Genomic DNA, 20059 nt, shown 5'->3' on the forward strand with positions numbered 1-20059 from the left:
GGTAATTAGTGTCTGAGCCAGTACGTCATCGATCAGTCAAGTGCTACGCTCGCGTCAAGACTGGGCATAGGTCCAAGGACAGGGCGTGACAACTTTGGCTGACTTGATCTGATTGGGCAGGAATACAGTCACAACCCACGGGTGGATCCTCCATCTCCGTGCTGAGAAAAGGCGTTCAGGTAAGACAACGCCCCTTTTCCACTGAGACCAGTACATTAAAAGCTCTGTCATTGTTGAAAGCACTGAGGAAGAAGAAAGAAATATCTCTGGAAGGATAAGCCATGGGCCATAAACTGTCTAGTATATAAAATTGTGGAAGGGCTGCATATGGTGTTTCGTTTTCTTCAGTGAAAGACGGATGCAATATTTCAAATGCACATGGCTTATTTGTATACATTTCAAATAATTTATGGTCTATTGTGTAACAGTTAAAAACTGTTACTAAATTATTACAGTATCTCATTTAATTCTTCTGTTCCATTTTGCAGGTCACAGATATGGATAACTCATCCAACAAAGATGAAGAAGAAAACTCCATGCATAATACTGTTGTCCTGTTCTCTAGCAGTGACAAATTTACTTTACATCAGGTTGCCATACTTAGAATACTTTGTTACTTTCTGTGGAAATCTGTCTGTCTGTCTGTCTGTCTGTCTGTCTGTCTGTCTGTCTGTCTATCTACTGTGTTTCTCCGAAAGTAAACCTACTCCCAAAAGTAAGCCCCAGCTGATTTTTGGGGGGGTGGGCCTAATAAAAGCCCTCCCCCCAAAAGTAAGCGCTACTTAAGGGCCTGCGTGTACGGCCTTCCTGTGATGAGGCAAAGTCAATGGGGGGGAAGGATCCTTACCGCCATCCGGCTTGTTCCATGGCCTCATGGCAGCGGCATTGGACAGGAGGCAGCAAATGGCATTTTTGGTGCTACATGGCCATTTGCCGCTGGCTGCAGCCATTTGCCACCGTGCACGTCACACCCAATGCTGTGCCATGAGGCCTGGTGGATCCTCTCGTGTTCTAAGCCACGGGCCATTATACTGGTTCCCTATCACCGCCCGGCTTGTTCCGCGTCCTCATGGCCATGCCATTAGCAAGAGCATCGCAATTCAGCTGAAAGCAGCACAGAACAAGTGGGGCAGGTTCCCCCCTCACCTGCCCATTGTCAGAGAAGAGAACTTCGCAGGTCTGCTTACAGAGCCACCAAAGCGGTAGGTGAAGCGCCGGAGGCTTGGGGAGGGAGAGTGAGTAGGCCATTGGCGAAAGCAACACGGCTCGGCCAAAAGCGGTCTCGGAACAAGTGGGGCAGGTAAGAAAAGAAACCCTTGCTCCCCCCAAGAATTGCCTTTCTTTGCTTACCTGACTCCCAGCCCCGTGCCATTTCTCCTTCATGATCTGCCGCTGTGTGCAGGGAAACAAAGGAAGTTTTTTTTGGGGGAAAGATCAATCAATTCCAACTTCTCGTAAAAAAAAAAAAAGATCTTGCGAAGTTGGAATTGATTGATTTGACCTTTGTTTTCCCCCAAAAAACTTCCTTTGTTTCCCTGTATATTAAAAAAGAAAATTAGATTGAAAGGGGTTTTAGTGTCTTAATGTTATTTTCTTAAGTGGCTTGGGTCTAAAATCAGCTTCCTTCACAAAAATGTGAAAATTTTACAGTATTACTATTGAGTATGTAATAATGTATATATAGATTATGCTAATAAGTGAACACTGTACATCTGAATTTCTGTAAGGACATAAGAAACATTTTAAAAAGGATAGATATAGGTGTATAGCCATCAGATGCTCTTGGGGGTGGGTGAAGTTGGTATGCTTAATGCTGCCTCCTGTGTGAAGATAACTATTTTATATTCCAGGATATGTGTGTAGTTTGTGGAAGTTTTGGACAAGGTGCAGAAGGCCAATTACTTGCCTGTTCACAGTGTGGTCAGTGTTATCATCCATTCTGTGTAGGTATTAAGGTGAGTGTTTTGAAATACCCATGCTTGTCTATCTATTTATTCTTAAAAGCTCTGTGTGGGAGAACATTCCCTTTTATAGAATCCTACCGTACCTGATTGAAGTCATTTCACTGTGATTTAGAACTGAGCCCTTTTTGTAGCTTCTCCAGGTCTCTGGAAAGCACACCTTAGCTGAACTGAGAAATGCTTTTTTTCCCCCCAGAAACATCATTCCCCGATAAGCTTGTTTTAATAATTAGCCAGATAAATTCATTTTTAATTTTTAGATTTTAATTTGATTAATTTATTTATTTAATGAATTTATATAGCTACCCAACTTACACATAGGTAACTCCAGGCAGCTTACAGTACTTAAAAAATACACTATATAATAAAAACCCTAAAAAAATCAACCACTCATCACCCATAGTAGCCACAATCAAATCTACTACTTAATCAGATCATGCTGATTAAACATGCTGACAAAACCATGTTTTTAATGGCCTTTTGAAAAAGCAACGGGAGGGGGGGGCAAATCTATCTTGGGGGCATGATATTCCATAAAGAAGGGGTCACCACTGAGAAGACCATTTTTTGTGGTTCCACCAGATGTTCACTCCTAAGCGATGGGATTCATAACATATCCTGCCTTCCTGTCCTATTGGCTCAGGTGGATGAAATAGGGTAGAGGCTTATCTGTATTGTAAGCCACTGAGAGAATTTAATAGTAGCCAGCAATAAAAATATCCGTATCCTTATCATCTATATCTGACATTTAAGATTTTTTAAATCTTTTAAACAATCCTTTGTAAATATGTCTATAATTTATTTGCAATTTGCAAAATACTTTAGTGACTTTGTATACATCCTATAAAAGTGATTTTGCAGCTATAAATTCTAATAATTACCTTGCTACAATGTTATACATTAACTATAATGTACATAATTGCCCTTTGCTGGGATTAACAGTAAGTGGTATATTTATTTAGTGTTTTACATTTATGAGACTAAATCTGGATTGTTAAAGATTTATGCAGAAATAATATATTATTTGCTATTGTATAAGCTATAAGCTGTTCTTTTCAAATGTATTATTTTCACAGTAACAATTTTTCCATATAAACAAGCATTTAATTTAAAATCTGCATAGATTTTGTGAAAAGAATTTGCCTTTTTAAAAGAATATAAATTTGAAACACTTTGTAAAGGAATGCCAGTAAAAGATATTCTAATTGGTTTTGGAAATCAAAATCCCAAATAACTAACAGAAAAGCCCAAATAACTAACATGAATGGCTCATGTTAAAATGATTTAAACACATTTCAACAAATGTAATGACAAATATTTTAAAACAAAATTTTTTAACCTACGGTAAATAATTTGGCTAAGCATGAAAGCTTTCAACATTTAAAATGTCCTTGATTGTCAGGTTAGGAAGTGATTAAAGCACTTTAAAATTTTGCAATTTTATATAACACAAGGTATTCCTGTTCCTGAATATAGGCAATTTATTAAGCATGGAAACCTTTTGTCTCCAGTATTTCTCAATCTTGGTTACTTAAAGATGTGTAAACTTCCAATTCCCAGAATTCCCAACTAGCATATCACTGTGAACATCCAATTGCCTCAGGAAAATAATGTAACCAGTGGAACAACCTGCCTCCAGAAGCGGTGAATGCTCCAACACTGGAAGTTTTTAAGAAGAGACTGGACAGCCATTTGTCCGAAATGGTATAGGGTTTCCTGCCTGAGCAGGGGGTTGGACTAGATGACCTTCAAGGTCCCTTCCAACTTTACTATTATTATTATTATTATTATTATTATTATTATTATTATTATTATTATTATTATTATTATTATTATTATTATTATTATGTTGATGGTTGCTAGGATGTCATCATCCAATGAATGGTGATAAAAGTAAATGCATTCCCTTTCTCCATTTGAACAAGTTTTAAGCTTTTTTTAAAAAAATCTGTCTATTTGGAAAACTATGACACATTTGACATCCCTGGAACTGTCAAATTGAAGTTTTATTAATTTTAATTGTATGCTGCCTTTTCCTATACAGATTACAAAAGTGGTACTCCACAAGGGTTGGCGATGTCTGGAGTGCACTGTTTGTGAAGCCTGCGGAAAGGCTACGGATCCAGGAAGGCTACTTCTTTGTGATGACTGTGATATCAGCTACCACACTTACTGCCTGGATCCACCACTACAGACAGTTCCCAAAGGAGGTTGGAAGTGCAGATGGTGTGTTTCTCTATTTTTTTTTAATTCTGCATATTGTATTCATGAAGGGTTTTTGCCTGAAATTTAAACATGCATTTTAGTGAACTATTGGGGATGCCTAATAGCAGTACATAAAGTTTGATCATATTTTAATTAAAGTTCAAATAATACCACTGGGACAATCATACATGCCCTCCAGTAATTGAGAATCCCAAGCAGAATAACGTAGGAGCTTAAATTGGGAATTAATTTGCAAATGCTTTGGAATTAGGGAACTTAAAGACTAGGATGATGTATCCTGCCTTTTAACATATATATTTGGGCCATTGGAACTGGGGTGACTTAGAATATCATGGTAGCCATGACAACCAGGCACACTTGCAGCCGCATAGTACATTAATAAAAGAGTATATTTGTAGCTCAGTGTTCAACTGTAGAGTCTTTGGTAATCTTTGAGCTTGGTTATTTTCTTGGAGACTTTTCATTACTCGGTTAGGGAACATCTTCACTGAAGATGCACTAAAGATGTTACCTAATTAGGTAATGAAACATCTGCAAGAAAATCAGAGAACACCAAGGACTCTTTATAGAACATCATATTCTAAAATTAATTTAAATAGAATCTCTTTAGTTGGTGACATTTTGCATAATTTTAACTATTAAATGAAAGGATTAATGTTTTGTTCATTGGATAGTATGGAAATGTAAGCAAATGCAAACTAAATGTTATTCATGTGTTTGTGTTTTGAAGGTGTGTGTGGTGCAGACACTGTGGAGCTACTTCTCCCGGTTTAAGATGTGAATGGCAAAATAATTACACACAGTGTGCTCCTTGTGCAAGTTTATCTACCTGCCCAGTCTGCTGTTGCAGTTACAGAGAAGAAGAGCTTATTGTGCAGTGCAGGCAGTGTGACAGGTTAAAATTTCTTTTACATTGGGAACAATTTTTTTTTTACTTGCTTGGTCATACTGTGTTCCCTTATATTTGTGGGATGAATTTTGATTTTTTTTAAAATCAAAATGATTCTTAATATTGGTTTTTGTTACCTAATCTATAAAAATAATTCAGTGTTTATCAAAGTGTTTTCTTTCTCAGTCACATTATGGGGGTTATAGCAATGACAGGAGCATATTCTATAAATTCTTGGGTAGCCTGAAGATATTTTGAATAATATTGTTTAAGAAACCATTAATTATTGATTGATTCTTCACAGCCACATAAATAGATTTGTTCATGATGTGTCATTAACCTAGTCCTTCAGGTCTTCCAATGGTGCAGTATGTATGGAATAAACAGCAATCCCTTGAACAAAGAAATCAACTAATTTAAAATATTTCCATAACTCAGGAAGTAATTGATAAAATTAGCAAGACCCCCTTAGATTCATCTTTTTTATGTGCAACATTTCTTCATAATCTTCTTAACTTATCAATGTAGACAAGAAATGGAACTAAATGACCTCATTCCAATCCCAGGGACCTCAATCTCTTGTTATCAAAGCAATCATGGATGTCAATACATCTACTAAATCTCAAAAATTGAGCTCTACTGAATTGGCTCCTTCAGATTAAGTTTCAGAAAAGCTTCCTGATATAAATCATCCACCATTGGATCCTGAACTAAAGAAGTTTGTCTTATCGAAACAGTTTGGTTGAAATACATTTTGAAACATATTTGAGAATGCTGGAATTTTATAGCAATCCCCAGCTCAACTAACTGGCCCAAAAGGAATTTTAATAACTAATTTTAATAAGCATCTCCCGGGTTTTTCTCTTCAGGGACAATATTTGTATTGCACGATAAAATTGCATGCATTTCAATCAACTCCTTTGCCATCTATACTTTAACTTTCAGATGGATGCACACTGTCTGTCAAAATTTAAACACGGAGGAAGAAGTGGAAAACACAGCAGATAATGGTTTTGACTGCACCATGTGTAGACCATATATACCATCAGCAAATGGTAAATTCACCTGCTGTTTATCTAATGATACTCAAAGGTCTGGAGACTAAAACATATGAAGAATGGCTGCAGGACTTGGGTTTGGCTAGTCTAAAGAAAAGAAGAAATAGGGGAGACATGATAGCAGTGTTCCAGTATTTGAGGGGCTGCCACAAAGAAGAGGGGGTCACGTTATTCTCCAAAGCATCAGAGGGCAGGACAAGAAACAATGGTTGGAAACTGATCAAAGAGAGGAGCAACCTGGAATTAAGAAGAAACTTCCTGACAGTGAGGATAGTTAACCAGTGGAATAGCTTGCCCCCAGAAATCGTGGGTGCTCCATCACTGGAGATTTTTTTAAAAGAGGCTAGACAGTCACTTGTCTGAGATGGTATAGGTTCTCCTGCTTGAGCAGGGGGCTGGACTAGAAGGCCTCCAAGGTCCCTTCCAGATCTATTCTAATAAAGGTACAATAAAATTTGTTGTAAAGCTTCTCTCGACAGATGTTGAGTTAACAAAAGAGACTGTTTTCTTTTGTCTAGATATTTTCTTAATGCTGTATGATCAGTAATAGAAAATGACATTAAAAATCTGCTGTTCCTTTAGATTGTCAGTTATCTTAAAATATATTATTAGAAAAGGGATTAGGTGAAAATTGTAATAAAATGTTAATAAAAATAAAGTAAAAAATAAATTGTTTGGAGTAACAGACATGTGAAAACTATAGATTAATAAGGATTTCAGTATTAAAATAATGCTATTGACAACTGCATAACCTGCTTAATTAAATGACAATGTTCACTGTTTATTTTTTCTTTTTCTAGTGCCTTCCTTTGAATTCTGTGAATCATCTATTGCAGCCCAAATTCCATCAAAAGCAAAGGAACTTGGTAACCATTAAAATTCTTCATTCTCTCCATCTAACTTTGTTTCTACTAATAATACACTGTTGAAGCTAGAATTATGCCTTAAAATTATATAATCAATATAATTGATTATAATAGTTGGTTTTTGTTAGCTATTCCCTTGTTCATTTTTAAACCCAGCTGATACCTTTCATGAATAAATGTTCAAGTCCTCCTTAATGGAAGTTAAATTGCTTAAGTGAGCAAAAGATTTTACCCAAATAGATGAAGGCAGACCTTTCTCTGCTTGCCCTTTTAGATATGTTCTTTGAAAGGCAGATGCATAATTTGACAAAAATTGGAGTGATTTATTCAGTCTTTATCTTTCCCCAATCTATTTATGGTGGAACTTATTATTCTCTGTGTATCTGTGTAATTTCATTTATATGTGTTGAGTTGAATAATGTATGGAATAGACTCTTCATAAAATATTATAATTATAATGTTGGTTTTCCTTTGAAATAATTGTGCTGTCTTCTCTCTTAATATTAGAACAAATAGGCTTCCATGGTATATTAATTGCAATATTTTTAAATATTGTGATTATAAACAAAATTATTAAAAGTGTAAATTCCTGTTGTGGTTCATGCCAATTTTATAGACCCACCGAAGACGTACACTCAGGATGGTGTCTGTTTGACCGAAACAGGGATGTCTCAGTTACAGAGCCTCAGTGCTGTTGTACCAAGAAGAAAAAGGGCAAAGCCAAAGCTTAAGTTGAAAATTATAAACCAGAATAGTGTTGCTGTACTTCAAACACCACCTGATGTCCAGTCAGAACATTCAAGAGATGGTGAGATGGATGACAGTAGAGGTAATTATTATATGCTCTCTTCCATTTTATTAAACTATTTGTTAGAGGGTCTCATGATGCACTGTGGAAGAGGGAGGAATTCATAGAATTAATCCAAAGCACAAAGCAGAAGGAATGTCTAACAGGAACAATAGCTGGCTTTAAAATTGTATTAGTTGACCTGGGAAAAGTTCAAGATTTGTTGAAGCGTCCAAAAATCAGGGTGGTAAATGAACAAATGCCCAAGAGAGGAAAGGTGTCAACACTGCTAATATAGGATGTTCTTGCTTTGACAACAGATGGAAATGCAGCCATTTATCTCTATTGCTTCTAGAGTTAGTTGATGCTGGGAGGGGGAATGTGGATGAGAGTCCAGCTAGTCATAACAATAATAACTCAGTTGTGGGAATCCAAGGTCATTGAGCACAGAGTTGATAGAGTTTTGGCAGGCTAGAGAGCTGGGGAGAAATCCCGGGCTTCAAGCTAATTGGGGAATGTGATTTATGACTGTTTATTGGAGGAGGGAATTGTACTTTGTTACTTTGTATCCAGGGGAGGGGAATTCAGTTTTTGGTTTCGACTATGTAGTGCCGATACTTTGTTTCTTGAATAAAAGATTCTTTAAGGTAAACAATGCCTTGAAGTTCTTTTGAAGAGTTTCATCTGTCGGAACCATGACCAAAGGAAGGGAAAGACTATCTACTTAGACTATATACTTGATCAAAATGGTGCTTATGTTGGCAGTGGATCTGAGAAGTAGTGAGTGTCACTGTACAATTTTTATTTTGCTGAATATAGGAAATCCTTGGATTTCCACCCCTCATTCAACAACCATTCCAAATTGCAACAGCCCTAAACTTGGAATACTTAGGATGGGTCCTTGGAATTCTGGCTGTCGCAGTGTCCCTACTTGATGATTGTGATTTGGGTGCCCGGCTTACCATTATGACATCACAAAAGCCATAGTCACATAACTGCAATTTCTGATATTCCTAATTGGTTTCCCAGAAGCAGGGGTTTTAGTTAACTGATGAGTTTTTTATGTGGGCAGTTAAGTAAAAGTGTATAAATAACTCCAATCTTTTTCTCCCTCACTTTTTAACTTGTTTTAATTCAGAAGGAGACCTTATGGATTGTGAAGGAAAATCAGATACAAGTCCTGAACGAGAACCTATAGATGATGATCCTAAGGGAATGGAAGCAACTGAAGGGATCAAAAAAAGAAAGAGAAAGCCATATAGACCTGGTAGAGTACATAATCCAGATAGGTTTATATGTATTGACTATATATTTATACATAATATTTTATTTAGAAATGAGATTAGTTAAGTATTGTTGAGAATTACCCTATCTGGTGTATACTGCAGTTTCAAACAGTGGTTTTCATTTTCAAATATAGGTAGTCCTTGACTTACAACCATTCGTTTAGCGACAATTCAAAGTTACAACAGCACTGAAAAAGGATTTATGATCAATTGTGGCAACATCCCCATAGTCATAGGATCAAATTTCAAGCCCTTGGCAACAGGCACCATGGTCATGGGATCACCATTTGTTACCTATCCAGTTGGCTTCTGACAAGAAAAGTCAATGGGAGAAGCCAGATTCAGTTAACAACTGTGGCAAGAAAGGTCATAAAATGAGGTGCAACTCACTTGACAATTGCCTGGCTTAGTATGGAAAATTTGGGTTCAGTTGTGACCGTAAGTCAAGGACTATTTATACTGCCTCTATATCAAGATATATATACCAAAGTTACCAAACAACAGAATAACTTTTTATGAATTATTATTATTAAATAGATACATCTTGATAGCTTCCATGTAAAAGAGGTATAAACTTAGCACAGTTTGGTGATCGCAAATTTTGATGTTTAACAGAGAACATCAAAGAGATGTTCAAGAGAAGAGTGAGTGTTTTTTCAGCTAATATTTGTATTAATATACAGATCATTGTTGGATTAATATGAGCAACTGGTGGATTTCTTATGCATTATATTGAATTCTTATAGATGGGAGCTATATCATCAGGCAGAAATTATAGATACTCAGTTTTTGTTGATTCCCTATTAACTTGATCTAGGAAAGAATTGTCTTTATAGGAAGGCAGGCTGTGTAGAAAAGGGCCAGCACCTGTGCTGTTGTTGTCCTGCTTCTTTAAGCCTCTCCCCAGCCAGCACAGCAATGTAGACCAGAGGTAGTCAACCTTGGCTCTTTTATGACTCATGGACTTCAACTCCCAGAATTCCTGAGCCAGCTAAGCCGGCTCAGGAATTCTGGGAATTGAAGTCCATGAGTCATAAAAGAGCCAAGGTTGACTACCCCTGATGTAGACTATAAAAGTTGTGCTGAGAGACAGCTGGTGTGGTGATGCTGGTGAGAGGGAAGGAGGTGTGTGTTTGTGTGTGGAAATAAAGCAACTACAAAAATTAAATATATTTTAATATCTAGAATTGCCTTTAGTGGCTTATTATTATATTTGAATGACATGTATTATGTAGAAATGGCTATTTACAGAATGTCTGCATTCCAGGATGTTCCTCTTTATTTAAATAATTATAATATAATTTAAGTAACATAGTCACCTGTGTGGAATGGCTATCTAAATTTGCTTAATAAATACTGTGAACATACTTTTTATAGGCATCGGTGGATTCATGGTACGCCAGCGGAGTCGTACAGGACAAGGAAAAATGAAAAGATCTCTCTCTAGAAAAGATTCTTCTGGTTCTGTATCTGAACAAATACCCAACAGAGATGAAAGTAGGCATCTAGCAATTTATTCTCATACTTCTGTGTTACTGCCATGTCCTGTAACACAAGATCATTATATTTTAATTAGTCAGTTACTTTTTTTTTAACCCCAGTTTTTCCCCCCAAAAGCTTAATTCATTGTCATTCCTGAAGATACTACATGACTGCATCCTTGTATAAATTCATGTATTATAGTTTGAGACAATTTTCCAGTTTAAATTAAATTCTGTCAGATTTACTCTGAACATAAAAGCATAGTTCTACAACTTTGTTAGCCATTCTTACTAGAAACAACCTTTCTGGTAAAAAGCATCCTTGTGGCAGTTCATTTATGCAAAGCTAATATATTATGAACAGATGCATAATTTAGTAAACAGATGATAAATGGAAAAACAAGTAATTTTGACTCTCAGTGACTGCCTGGATAGGTTCCTACAGTTTTCTTGGCAAGATTTTTCAGAAGTGTTTTGCCACTGCCTCCTTCCTAAGACTGAAAGAAAGTGACTGGCCCAAGGCCACTCAGCTGGCTTTGCAACTAAAGCAAGATCAGAATTTGTGATCTAGCCTGATTCCTTAACCATTACACCAGTGGCTGAAATTCTAAAGAGAGCTAATGGTAAAGGAAGATCATCATAAAATAATACCTTTAAAATATACCTAAAATATTTTAGCATTGTATGTTAGTATAAAAGGTCTGCACTTTTTGAACTGTCAGTCTGAAAACTAGTTCTTTCCAAGAGGATTGCGGATGACATTAAAGACACTTCCTTTAGATCAGGGGTAGGCCACCTTGGCTCTTTTATGACTCGTGGACTTCAACTCCCAGAATTCCTGAGCCAGCATGGCTCCTCTTGGAAACTCTCCCTTTCCCCTCAGCACGGCTGGCTCAGGAATTCTGGGAGTTGAAGTCCACAGGTCATAAAAGAGCCAAGGTTGACTACCCGTGCTTTAGAATATGGTGCCAAGTTTTTAGAGTCTTGCATACCAGTGCCACATATTACCTTTACATCAATTTTATCAGATTTTCAATTTCAACTAATGCTATTTTTAAATCAGGAAAAGAATTAATCAGTAACCCTCCTCCTGTACTTCAGCTAGTCTAGTCTAAATAGGATTGTAACATTGTACATGTTTGATATTTCTAGTTTGGGGTGAACAACTGCCTGATACACTTGTTGATGAAGCTATGTCTGTTTCTGAAAATATGGAAAAAATGAAAAAACGTTATAAGAAAAAGAAAAATAAGCTTGAAGAAATTTTCCCAGCATATTTGCAGGTACTCTCACAGCATGCAAAATATTTTCCCTAAGAGCATTATTTGCATATAGTAGATAATCTATTTATAATTTAAGAAATTGCTTTATAATTTGTAATCAATTAACACTAGTGTTAATTTCCTAGGTCTGTGAATGATATTATTTTATTGTATTTCTGAAAAGTAAAATATTTATTTTAATAGAAAACATAATACATTATGTTTTAAATCCATTAATATAGACATATTAATATATCAATAGTTGATTATAGTCTAATTAGCTGAAAGAATGTCCTGTTTCTAGAATGAACACACTTTTGTACATGTTACTGAATTAGCCAAGAAGCAGTAAGGTTATTTAAATTTTCCTTATATAGTATTTAAAGAAGCTAAATTAATTGCTTGAATTTTATGATAAATGAATGGAGGGAACATCATAGACTGAGGAGCCTGTCTGATAAATACCTTTCTGGAGAGTAGGTGTTGCCCCCCTAAACAGAGCAGAAAAGGATAGAGAAACAAGTCACATAAAATTGAATATTTTGAATGCTTTTAAATCAGAAGTGAACAACACCAGCAATTTTACATATAGAATCATAATTCGGTTAAATATGAGTATGTTTTATGACAAGAGCAGCTACATTTATTAACTATGATCTTAACCAATAAGTATTTGAATCTGTTTCGGTTCAGATTCATATTCAAATATAGGAATCCTGTGGTTTATAAAGTCATTTTAATTAAATGCTTGCTTTCATTGTTTGTCGTTTGTTTTAATTCTAGGAAGCTTTCTTTGGAAGAGAACTTTTAGACACTAGTAGGCAGAAAAAGCCAAGTTTGGATAATTTATGCAGTGAAAGCCTCAGCATTTCCTGCAAAGCAAGTTTGAACACCAATTTCTTAGATCCATCCTCAGATCCACTTCTGAGTTCAGCTTCCACTTCCACTCCCTCAAAATCTGGTGCGCAAGGTACATAAATCTGAAGATATTTTGGCACAGGGTGGCCCTGGGCACAGAGCAGAAGAGGCCTTGCTAAAAGAGCCTTTTAGTAAAAAGGAACACCTGTTTTAATGTTGCAGTTACTCTTTAACTGATCTGCTACCCTGGGTAACTGAAATGTTTTATTTACTAAGTTTTGAATGTTCCATTCCTGGTGCCATCTTTATTATGTTTGCGTCTGAGCTGTCTATTTTCTAAAGGTACTCTGGATGACCCATTAGCTGCTCTCGTGCTGAGCACTGAGGATGACATCCTTGGAATTCTTTCAGATGATTTAGTGAAACCTGGGGATCATTCAGGTATGATTGGAAAAATTGTTCTTTGTGATGTTCATGATTAGTGGCTACTTATACTTGAAAACCAGAGATGCTTTTTCACGAGGCAACTGGACTTTCTTGTTTTTCTTTCTCTTCTCATCCAAGAAGCTTCTTCAGCACTTGAAACATTCACTTAGGGCTCTTTTTGATTCACATCATGGTGTCTGAGAAGCCAAAAAGCAAATCATTTTGCTTCTGAACTTTCGTATTTCTGCCTTGTGAGCCCCTCAACATGTATGAGTAGTCCTGGGCTTAGGGCCACAATTGGGACCAGAATTTCCATTGCTATGTAAGGTGGTTGTTAAGCACGTTGTGCCCGATTTTACAATCTTTTATGCTACAGGTGTTAAGTAAATCACATTGTCATTAAGCAAATTCAGCTCCCCCCAGTGACTTTGCTTGTTAGAAGCTTGCTGAGAAGGTTGCAAATGGTGATCATCTGACCTCAGGATGCTGCAACTGTTCTAAATAACATGCCGATTGTCAAGCCTCCAGATTTTAATCATGTGACCATAGAGCTGCTGCAACAGTTGTAAATGCCACTTTAGAAGCCACTTTTTTCAGTGCCATTATAACTTCAAACATTCACTAAACAAAGGGCTGTAAGTTCAGGACTACCTATACATGTATTTACAGGGCTTTTTTTGGTCATAGAACGCCCAGAACAGAGTTCCGGCACCTTTTTTGGATGGAACCTTATAGAGTAGGCAAGGCAGGTTGTATGACATGTGTGAGTTCCTGCACTTTTTTTTTTTTTTTTTTTTTACAAAAAAAGCACTTGTGTATTTGTATATACGCATAATTTTTAAACATGCTTCTATTAGTCAAAACTATTATCTCTTGCTTTGCTTAATACATCTATCCTTTGTTTTTGTTATTGTCCTTTATTACTCTGGGGATAACTTTCAGTGTTTCTCATATCCATGAACTATTTCAGCATGCAGCTATATACTTTTGATTTGTTCTTGCTTGCTTGCTTCATTTTATTTATTTTTTTTGTTATAATCATCCATTTTATCTGGTTTGGATCCTGTAGGTCTTGATTTATGCACTTTCCAGGTTGAGAACTCCTCTTCCCCTTTTGGTAAGGAAATATTTAGTGGATGATCAGTGTTTAGAAGTAGTTCTGTTTCCTAATGGTTTCAGCTATATTTTTTTATGCATGCATGGTGTAATAACTCTTCTGTTGCCTCACTTTCTTTCATTTTTCACTACCTTTGTGCAGTCTTCACAGTGTAAAATGCCTGTCTTTGTAGTGCACTTAGAAGAACTTGATTTTTTTATTTAAAGAATGTTGTGAATAACTACAGAATTGTCTATGTGTGCATTTCACAATATCAAGTAACACATTTCTCTTGAACTTAAAAGTATTTCCTGTTTCTGTTCAGAGTAGTGGACTTTTTATTTACTTCAATGAATATAAAAAACATGGGGGGAGGGAAATTCCATGTTTTAATTTGGCTTTGGAATGTTATTGCAAATATAAGTAAGAATATCATATATAACACCTAAGGTTCATATTTAGAAAAGAGTGACTTTTGAAAAAAATTTAAATGTATTATAAGAGCTCTAAAATTCTACAGTACTTTCATTTCTGGTAAGTGTTCTGCTTTTAAACATAAAAAGTCAGTCCTTTGAGATAGGCCAGCTCAGGAAAACATGTACTGCACAAAGTACAAAAACACTTCATTATTACAGGTTATATTGGAATTTTGAAAGTCTCTGTCCCTCTGTTCCCTGTTATATAAGGACAATCATGTCAGGGTTATCTTGAGTTTCTTTCTCATCCCCCTTTCCTTCCCAGAGCTCAAGAGTTAAGGGGATATAAATAGTTCTTGACTTACAACCATAATGGAACCTACCCACTGGGCTTGCAAGTTGTTATGGTTGTACAGCGGGTCATCATGTGACTGACCCAATTTCACATCCTTTTTTTATGTGGTGGTGGTGGTGGTTAAGTTAATCAGAATGATCGTGAAGTGAATCCATGGTTGCTAAGTGAATGTCTCAGTCATTAAATGAACACCAGAGTTGTTAAGTAAACTCTTTGTTTGCTATGTGTCATTTTTGCTGAAAACCAGAAATAAATGCTGGTATTCAGCAAAAATGTTGTAAATCACAGTCATATGACTGCAGAGTGGCGCAAACAGCCATAAATGCAGGATGGTTGCTGAACATCCAAAACACGTTCATGTGGCCATAGGTGGTGGCAATTGTCAGAACTTTGGAATTGGGTCGTGAATATCTGAAAGTTGTCTGAAGTTATCTGCAGATTGAATCATCACAACTGGACTAATTTTTTTGTTGTTAGTTTGAGAGACATTTCACTGTCCGTCCAGTAGCTTCTTCAGTCAGAGTAAGGCTAACTGCAGAGAGTAAGGCAGAGAGTCGTTGGAATGTGCCATCTCCTGCCACACCAACCTCAGGGGTTTCCTCTCTAAAGTGTATTGCAAAATGTTGATGAAGATTCTCAATCATCCAGGTAGAGTTGTCTGAAGGTTGTTTGAAGTTTCTGAATCATTACAACTGGACTGATTTTTTGTTGTTAGTTTGAGAGAAGTTTCAACGCACTTTGGGGAAGAAACCCCTGAGATTGGTGAGGCAGGAGTTGGTACATTCCAACGACTCTCTGCCTAACTGCCTTGTTCTGACTGAGCAAGCTGCCTGGATGGGCAGTGAAACATCTCTCAAACTAACAACAAAGTTTAGTCCAGTTGCGATGTGTGAACCTTTAGACAACAACAACAACAATAATAATGTTGGAAGGGACCTTGGAGGTCTTCTAGTCCAACCCCCTGCTCAGGCAGGAAACCCTATACCATTTCGGACAAATGGCTGTCCAGTCTCTTCTTAAAAACTTCCAGTGTTGGAGCATTCACCACTTCTGGAGGCAGGTTGTTCCACTGGTTAATTGTTCTCACTGTCAGGAAGTTTCTCCTTAGTTCTAGGTTGCTTCTCTCCTTGATCAGTTTCCATCCGTTGCTTCTTGTTCTGCCTTCAGGCGCCTTGGAGAATAGCTTCCCTCCCTCTTCTTTGTGGCAGCCCCTGAGGTATTGGAACACTGCTATCATGTCACCCCTAGTTGTTCTTTTCATTAAACTAGACATACCCAATTCCAGCAATTGTTTTTTATATGTTTTAGCCTCCAGTCCCCTGATCATCTTTGTTGCTTTTCTCTGTACTCTTTCTAGAGTCTCAACATCTTTTTTTTTTTACAAAATTGGATGCAGTATTCCAAGTGTGGCCTTGCCAAGGCATTATAAAATGGTATTAATTATTTCACATGATCTTGATTATATCCCTCTGTTAATGTAGCCTAGCGCTGTGTTGGCTTTTTAGGCAGCTGCAGCACACTGCTGCCTCATATTTAAGTGATTGTCCACTAGAACTCCGAGATCCCTCTCACAGTTATTACTGTTGAGCCAGGTAGCACTTATACTGTACCTGTGCATTTGTTTTTTCTTGCCTAAATGTAAAACCTTACTTTTTTCACCATTGAATTTCATTTTGTTAGATAGCACCCAATGTTCAAGACTGTCAAGATCCTTCTGTATCTCAAGCCTATCTTCTGGAGTGTTGGCTATTCCTGCCAATCTTCAGACAACTCTACCTGGATGATTGAGAATTTGCATCGACCTTTTGGGTGGAGTTTGTCATAACTTTGAATGGTTGCTAAGTGACTGGTTGTAAATTGAAGACTACCTGTATTTACCTAACTAATGTTGCATTTCTTTTTCAACACTGGCATGCCTGTTTTCTTTCTTTCTACACACACACACACACACACACACACAAACTAAAATAAAATATTATGTAGGCTGCTGCAAGAACAGCTGAATAAAATTCAGCCAAATAGTTTCAAACAGTGAACCATACGGAATTTCAATTTGCCAGCATTGACTCGGCAATTTAACAAAAAAGAGAGTTCCATTCAGTGCCAATGCTGACAGAAAGAAGTCTGTTTTGGTTGTCAATTAAATGGGAGGTAGTAAACACATGGTTGCCACATAGGCTTGAGGAGACCAGGATTAGGTCAGTTACAGAATAAATGATGCCAGAAAGATTCTAATATAAAACAGCCTTCTGCAAAAGGAAGGAAAAACAAATTGGCAGAAAAAAATCAGGATGAGATACACAATGAACTAGAATCAGAAGCAATCTAAGCCAGCAAGTGGTTTGGTATTTGAAATAATTAGCAATTTTATCAGACAAAAGGCCAAGCTGAACAAAAGTTTGCCTGAGCAGTAAATTAATGTAGTAAGCCAAACTTGGGATCAAGGTAAAAAGTTTTCTTTCACCAAAATGTGGTTTCTAAGCAGAAATCATGACAGTTCCCACTGCCTCTTGTCTGACTTTTGCAACACCTGTAAATTGAAAGAGAGGTAAACCGTTTATAATCTTCCTACTAAATAATTTGAACTAATGCTATACATATCTGTTCAAAAACATAAACTGTTATTTTGTTATAAACAATAGTCCATAGTTGTGGTCTAACACCTTTGATCAAACTGTATGCACTATTTGTGTCTAAATCATATTTAAATATACTGACCTTTTTTAATCTTTTGAGTACTTCAGGCATAGTTTCACAGCGTCCATAACACAGTTTCCATTTGTTGATTTATTTATTTGAAAAAACATCCCCTTAAGTGTAAAACACCCTTATCTATTTTTGATACATAATAATAATAATAATAATAATAATAATAATAATAATAATAATAATAATAATAGTAGTAGTAGTAGTAGTAGTAGTAGTAGTAGTAGTAGTAATAGTAGTAATAGTAGTAATAAAGTTGGAAAGGACCTTGGAGGTCATCGAGTCCAACCCCCTGCTCAGGCAGGAAACCCTACATCATTTCGGACAAATGGCTTCCAGTCTCTTAAAAACTTCCAGTGTTGGAGCATTATATGTCAAATATTACAGTAGGTTTATTGTTGTCAAGATTTTGATCTGTGCTTCATGATTCAAATCCATATGGAGACAATGCTTTTATTAGGTTAACTGAACATTTACAAAATAACTTATAGGCTTCATTAGACGAGATAGTTATGAAACAGGTCGAGGGGATAGAAGTTAGTAAGTAATATTGTTTGAAAACCTGAAAGTTTGCAATTGCAGAGTAACCATTTTACTAATAAAGAATTTGCCACAATATATAATTGGGTTTGTTTTTATGGTATTTTCTAAAATAAAATCTTGACTTCTTAAACTGCTCAAATGAAAATGAATACTGTTTATTACATTTAGGTCTATGCACTATAGGATTTTTTCCTACCATTTAAGCCAATTAATGTTATTCAAAATTATACTTTTCTTTCCTTCAGCTGGACTAGATATTGGGCCTATCTCTGACGATCCCTCCACTTCGCTGCCTCTACAGAATGTCAGCCAGAGTGCCCGGCCACTGAGTGAAGAACAGTTAGATGGGATTTTGAGTCCAGAACTGGATAAGATGGTCACAGATGGTAAATGGTTATATTTACAACAAGCCAGCTTGTTGTTGTTTTGACATATTACCACATATTTTGACGTCATGCTAGAAGTTCTTGAAATTAATGTGAATGCAGTGATTGGTGATTGGTAATATTCATTGCTTTTACTTTATGCAGGTGCAATTCTTGGTAAATTATATAAGATTCCAGGTAAGTGACCTATTTTTAATATCTTTCTGCAAAGTTTATTTCACACACATATTATATACATATGTGCATCCACACCTATATCTATCTGCTTCTGCTCTAATGCACCTTGTTGTATTTTATAGAACTGGGAGGAAAGGATGTGGAAGACTTGTTTACTGCTGTACTGAGTCCTGCAGCCACTCAGTCAGCTCCTTTGCCACAGCCTCCACCACCACAATTACTGCACTTGCACAATCAAGGTTTGCTTTTTATCAATTTAAAGTGTTTCACCCTAAACAAACAATATGGCAATTGAGAGCAGTTCAAGAATAGCCAGTGCCTTATACATGGTCATAAATGTAGTCTTCAACTTAAAATATTCATTTAACGACCATTTGAAGTTACAATGGTGCTGAAAAAAATGTCATGTGCCAGTAACCAAAACATCTCTGTGAATAGGCTCAAGCAGATACTTTATTGGTAACCACCCATATTACAAGAATCTTGCCAGACATGGGAAATAGCAGATTTAGACCTTAAAACCTGACCTCAGACATTTCCTTCCCTGAGGAAAGAATCGACTGCAGGTTGGAAGTTGTTTTTACTCCTTCTAAAAGGTCTCCCTCTCCTTCAGCCTGTAGGTTCACTACAAAAAATGACTGATGTCCACTCCTCACACTTGCAATGGTCACTGTGTCCTTGTAGTCATGTGATCAAATTTTGGGCATTTGGCATGACGAACCTGATGCTGTCTTGGCATCATGTGATCACCATTTGCAGCCTTACCAGCTGGCTTCATAAAAGCAAAGTCAATGGAGGAAGCCAAATTAATTTAACCACCACTTAATTACCATAGTGATTTGCTTAACGACCATAGCAAGAAAGGTTATAAAATTGGGCATAAGTCAATGAGTCTCTTGCTTAGCGACAGAGGTTCCCATCCCTATGGTGGTCTTAAATCAAGGGCAACCTATACAGGAAAAGTTTTTTTTTTTTAAGGATTTTTAATGTACTTTAACTGCTCACTATAATTTGTAAAAGTTCCTCTTTTGAGAGGGGATGTAAAGACCTTTAATTCATTTTTAATTCATTTGGTTTTTAATTACATTGTTGAGATTACGTGAAACCTGCATGCAAATCAATCTCACAAGAGTTCTTTTACATGTTCCCTTACCTATACAAATAGTGTTTTATTAAATATTATATTAGTTAACACAGGCCCTGAATATATATTTGTAAACTGTTCACAATAAAATTGAAACTGTGTATTTCAAGATCTGAAATGAGGAGGTGATAAGCCG

At 36.5% G+C, this 20059-nt stretch overlaps 1 protein-coding gene across 1 annotated transcript in view; it reads left to right on the forward strand.

Annotated features, from left to right (window-relative positions):
* Positions 1-20059, forward strand: part of KMT2C (lysine methyltransferase 2C) — a 162981-nt gene that overhangs the window by 103465 nt on the left and 39457 nt on the right. The window contains exons 16-30 of the mRNA XM_029282953.1: positions 489-590; positions 1851-1955; positions 4006-4187; positions 4918-5082; positions 6022-6131; positions 6935-7000; positions 7617-7829; positions 8926-9054; positions 10451-10570; positions 11707-11837; positions 12600-12786; positions 13017-13115; positions 18462-18602; positions 18747-18779; positions 18902-19018. Coding sequence (XP_029138786.1) covers positions 489-590; positions 1851-1955; positions 4006-4187; positions 4918-5082; positions 6022-6131; positions 6935-7000; positions 7617-7829; positions 8926-9054; positions 10451-10570; positions 11707-11837; positions 12600-12786; positions 13017-13115; positions 18462-18602; positions 18747-18779; positions 18902-19018 — 1900 coding nt within the window. The remainder of the gene's footprint in view (positions 1-488; positions 591-1850; positions 1956-4005; positions 4188-4917; positions 5083-6021; positions 6132-6934; positions 7001-7616; positions 7830-8925; positions 9055-10450; positions 10571-11706; positions 11838-12599; positions 12787-13016; positions 13116-18461; positions 18603-18746; positions 18780-18901; positions 19019-20059) is intronic.

Source organism: Protobothrops mucrosquamatus, unplaced genomic scaffold (assembly GCF_001527695.2).
Source record: "Protobothrops mucrosquamatus isolate PMUCROS unplaced genomic scaffold, P.Mucros_1.0 scaffold5, whole genome shotgun sequence".
NCBI classification, from domain to species: domain Eukaryota; kingdom Metazoa; phylum Chordata; class Lepidosauria; order Squamata; family Viperidae; genus Protobothrops; species Protobothrops mucrosquamatus.